The sequence below is a fragment of the Chrysoperla carnea genome, chromosome X, assembly GCF_905475395.1.
Source record: "Chrysoperla carnea chromosome X, inChrCarn1.1, whole genome shotgun sequence".
NCBI classification, from domain to species: Eukaryota; Metazoa; Arthropoda; class Insecta; order Neuroptera; family Chrysopidae; genus Chrysoperla; species Chrysoperla carnea.
In genome coordinates, this window is record NC_058342.1 from 6183222 (window position 1) to 6188763 (window position 5542).

Below are 5542 nucleotides of genomic sequence, written 5' to 3' on the forward strand. Positions count from 1 at the left end.
GGAATTAAGCAAATAAAATTATGTTTTTATTATTAATCATTATGGAATTCCACAAGTTAAAGCTCAATACAATTAATCAGTCAAGGTAAGCAAGCAGAGAAATTGAATTTATATTTCAAATTACGACTAAAAACAAGATTATATGGACAAAATATTTGGTTTGTATAAACTTGCCAAATAGAGAGTTGTTTTCCAAAATTCATACAACTCAAAACAAAAACCAAGAACAGCGTGATTGAAAAAGCTTTGAACAAAGCCAAAATAATCTGGTTTCAAGAAGAATCACAAGCTTGGTATGTGAAAATTAATTGTATTTTCCAATTTTTGAAAGTTTTTATTCGACGAACTTGCGTTCGTTTAGTTTTACACGACGAACTCCATTTCAGTGAATTATAAACGTTTACTGGAAAATGTAGACAACGAATGAATATAACAATAGACAAGAAATATAGAAAACAAACACAGAAACTTCAAAATTTGATAAAAGATAAAACTCAAAATACACAGAATAAACCTACGATAATAACTTTTGCAACTAGAACAGTAAATTTATCTGACGTGGTGTTCAATGAAGAAGAAACAAACCTTTTGAATAAAGGCTTAAAATATGCCCTAAGCTTACGATTCGATAACACCACACAACATCTTTTAGTGGACTCTGGAATGGCCTTAGCAAATTACAAAAAACACTTAGCTAAAGAATTAATTTGCCACAAAATTTCAACAAATTGCATCAAAACAGAAAAACCTCTTACCATAGGTTTATTCAAGTCCATTCAACAAAAAATAAAATACAATAAATTAACATTGAAAAAGGCAGACAAAGACTTAGAAACAAAAAACTGAAGGACCATCTGGCAATTTACAATTTATTGAAATAACAGAAACAATTTCGATTAACAAAACACTATTTTATTTAAACTTAAATAAATGAAAATACACATTCAATAAATTATCTGCACCCGCCTGTGCGTAGGCTGAAAAAATGATATGATCACTTTGGTGGATCAATAATTAATTAATAATAAAAATGAATAACTTAAACTCCTAATACCTTTTTACGAACAAAAAATTTGATAAACAAGTCCCCACCTCGATTAGTTCATGGGAATAATATCAACGAATCAATAGCTCTATAGATTAATATGTGCTAGATCCGCCGATACCTCCATGCACAATTTTTAGGTAGGGCTCCAATTTTTACCTATACCTCCATGTATAGGTGACCGTAATTAATAAAGGAGGAGATCAAACATACTCCCCCCGTTGAAATATATGGCTATTTCAACATAATCAGTTTTAGCTCCAATAAATGGCTCAGTTTTCCGGTAGTGGGCATATCTTGGAAATTGGACGTACGTATACGTTTCCATTTTTCACTTTAAATGAAACCGCTCTCACATGCCCTTCACGACCCTCAATTGTCTCAACCACTCTGCCCAAACACCAATGTAACGGGGGTATGTTGTCCTCCTTGACGAGAACTAACATATCGAGCTTAATGTCGGGCCCTTCAAATTGCCATTTAGGTCGTTGCTGTAAACAATTGACGTATTCGATATGTCACCGTTTCCAGAGGTGTTGTTTAACAGATCTTATGTGATTCCAGAAACTTAATCGGCTTAGTGGAGTAACCGTAACATCATCTTCCGGTAACGAGGTGAAGGTTTCATTTATCAAATAATGAGCCGGTGTCAAAGGTTGAAAATCGTTAGGATCATTTGACAAAGGACAGAGTGGTCGTGAATTAACTATGCTCTCTATTTGACAGAGATTGGTATTCAGTTCTTCAAAAGTAAGACTTGTATCACCTAGCATTCTTTTAAGATGAGATTTTACCATCTTGATACCTGATTCCCATAAACCACCCCAGTTAGGAGAATGGGGAGAGATAAAATTCCATTCCACTCCGTTCTTTGTCATCGAATCTTGGATAAGTGAGACACTTGCTCGATCATTCAATACTCGGTACAACTCTTTGAGCTCATTGTTGGCTCCATGAAAATTAGTGTCACTAAAAACCCTTTTACATACGCCTCTTCTGGCAATATATCGGTTAAATGCATTTAAAAAGGTCCTTGTTGTTAGGTCGGAAGCTAACTCTAAATGGATGGCTTTAGTCACCATACATATAAATAGACAAATGTACCCTTTGTAATGAAAGGTTTTCGAATTCTAGCCTGCTTTACATTAATTGAACCTCCGTAATCAACACCAACGTGCAAAAATGGACGGACCGGAGTCACGCGAACAGTGGGAAGATCTGACATAATTTGTTCCTACTGATTTCGCATTAAATCTAAAGCATCGGAAACAATCATGGATAATTTGTCGAGCCACATTTCTTCCATTTAATATCCACACTCGCTGTCGCAGTGAAGACAAAGTCAGTTGTGGACCAGCATGAAACAACCTTTCATGTTCCATTTTTATTAAAAGTTTGGTCACATGATCTTTGCCTGGATAGACAATAGGAAATTTACAACTTATTGCAAGCTGACGAGAATTTCTCAGTCTACCACCAACTCGAATAATTTTCCGGTCATCCACAAATGGATTTAAATATTTTAATTTATTTGACTTTAGAATTATTATTTTATTCGAGTCCTGATTTTGACGTTCTAAAACCTTCCTTTCCTCAGAAAAATATTCGCCCTGTACGATACGTGAAATACATAACAAGGATTCATTCAATTCCACAATAGACAAAAATCCAATTCGTTTAGAAATTTTATTAATTATCTTTCAATTATAAATGAAACGCAACATGTACGCAACTATGCTTTGTAAATGACTAAATGAAGAACATTTTTAAAACCATTGAATTAAACTACTTGGTTGTTGTTTAACTAGGTTTGTGACACATGAAATACTTCGTGCTTCAGGGATATCGATCGAGCTTGTCTTCGATGATTGTGTGCCGATCGTTCGCCGGTTGTTCGAAAACGATAACAACCATGGTGGGCCATTCCACCAAAGCTCACAATTTTTGAGTAAGGAGGGGTTCATACCTCTTGAAACGATATTTGCAGGGTTATCGGTTGAACTGACGTGTTTCCAATCTTCCTTCGCAGAAAATCTTGGATATCAGATACCCGGTTAGCAACAAAAACGTTCCACCGAGATGGATCTGAGTGGATCCAAGATAACGCAATCATGGAGTCCGTCCATAAGCATACTTCATCAATACTTAATGGCAGTGCATTTTGAACAATTTTCATGAATCGTGCCAACAAGACACATGCGCACAATTCCTAGCGAGGAAGTGTAACCGGTTTTATCGGTGCTACACGCGACTTGGAGCAAACTAGTCTTGCTGCTCCCTTATTATGACTGTCAAATGATACCAAATAAATTGCACAACCGTATGCCATTAGCGAACTATCAGCGAATCCATGTAGCTGATACCTAATGGAGTTTGCAGTTGAAATTAATCGTGGAATAAACAAATCTTTCAATGTTTCAAAACTTCCCTTTAAAGAAATCCACATTTCTAATATTTCATCAGGGACACTATCGTCCCAATTTAATTTTTCACGCCATATTTTCTGCATGTCAATTTTAGCGGACACGCAAACAGGAGCTATTAGCCCAAGAGGGTCAAACAATTTTGCTATACAACTTAAAATTTCTCTTTTAGTATTTTTGGAGTTCATTATTTCATTGGGTACTGAAATCTGAAATACGTCCGTATGGGGATTCCAGATTAAACCCAACGTTTTAATGATCGAATCTCCATCGGAAAACTGAAAGGAACATTTTTCCCGTTTATTCTTATCAATATTATTTAACACACGACTGTCATTAGAGTACCATTTGTGTAACTCAAAGTTTCCTTTTCCTAATAGCTGAATCAACTCTGTTTGTAAGCGAAGAGCAGTTTCTACATTTGAGGTCCCAATCATTACATCATCAACATAACAATTGTTCTCAATGGCTCGCGCAGCTAAAGGGAAATTAGTTCCTTCGTCTTGCGCTAATTGCAACAGACATCGTGTTGCCAAATAGCTCGCTGATGCGGTACCATAAGTGACCCTATTTAATTGAAAACATTGGATTTTTTCTTTGGGAGAATCACGCCACAAAATCTGTTGTAAAGCTTGATGCTTCCCTTTCACCGTGATTTGGCGATACATTTTGGCTATATCGGTATAATTACCGCTGATATAGGTTCGAAACCTAATTAAGTTTAAAGTTACACCAGTTGACGATGGAGCTGATGCATTAAATACAACGCGTAATTTTGTAGTCTAGCTACTTTGCTTTATTATTGCGTGGTGGGGCATGTAATATTCAATATCTTGCTGAACTTTGGTCGGAAACGTGTATAATTCATGAGCATGATCCAATGTTAAGAATTCGAGGATTAATGCTTTATAATCTTAAAAAAATGAAGGATTTTTGAAGAATTTCCTTTCTAATGATAAAAAGCATCGATATGCGAAATTATAAGACTCGCCTAGCGTTGTAATCCGATTTTTAATAACAGGCAACTCAACTTCATACCTTCCCGACAAATCACGCGAAAATGTCTCAACAAATAATTTTTGGACCAATTATTCTTGAGATGATCGAATTGGCTTTGTTGTATACTCCTCAACATTCCAGAATTTTGTAAGTGTTTGATTTATGTCATTTATTGTCAGCGCTAACGAAGTTACGCTTGAACACATCGTCGCTCTTGCTTCACGTTTTAAATTTACGTTACCACCCAGTATCCAACCGAGGCTGGTATTTTGTAAAATAAGGTTATCAGGACTCACATTTATTTTACCCTTTTGCAAGATAGAATACAAATGACTACTACCAATTAACATGTCAATTTTTCCTGACATATTAAACCCTGGATCATCAGCTAGCTTAACAAATGCAGGCCATTGAATAAGCTGCTTAGCAAAGCTTTTTTTTGGCAATTCATTTGTTATGGTATCAAAAACTCCAAATGTTGATTGAAACCAGAAATCGCTAGCTCTAGACTCTACTCTCAAAGAGAGTGTGAAGTGCACTTTAGAAGTTCGACACCCTACACCAGAAACTAACCAATCAGAATGGTCACCTGGTATATTTAATTTTGTGGCCAATTCCGAAGTGATGAAATTTCGTTCGCTAGCACTGTCTAATAACGCTCGACATGGCCCTATTTTTCTATGCACGTCCCTGACATTTACAATTGCTGTAGCTAGCAGAACTAAGTATGAACTTTCATTGCAACTTTTAGTAATATTATTACTAGTAAGAGAAGCAGATGCATTCTCTTTTACAAGCATAGTATCATTAGAAGTACTCGCTTTATCAGGAGACTGCACCGCCTGACGCACAATCGCTGTATCTTTTTTATCTGAGTGCAATGACCAGTGATAGTTAGCAGAGCACCTTTTGCAAGCAGATGCAGAGCATTTTTCAGATGAATGCTCACTGCTTAAACAGTTAAAACATAAATTTTTACTCTCCACAAATTTGTGTCCACGAATCGCGTTGAATTCAAATATCGAAAACAACGCACTAACGGATGTGATTTATTACACAATGAACAATTTATAGA

At 35.8% G+C, this 5542-nt stretch overlaps 1 protein-coding gene across 1 annotated transcript; it reads right to left on the reverse strand.

The window, feature by feature from the left end:
* Nucleotides 1-3254: 3254 nt before the first annotated feature.
* Nucleotides 3255-4136, reverse strand: LOC123302822. The gene has a single exon (XM_044885912.1). The coding sequence runs from the start codon at nt 4134-4136 to the stop codon at nt 3255-3257; it is 882 nt and encodes a 293-aa protein (XP_044741847.1).
* Between the last annotated feature and the right edge of the window lie 1406 nt (nt 4137-5542).

Coding starts and splice junctions, on each gene's coding strand:
- LOC123302822 (XM_044885912.1), bottom strand. CDS start 4,136: ATGTATCGCCAAATCACGGTGAAAGGGAAGCATCAAGCTTTACAACAG.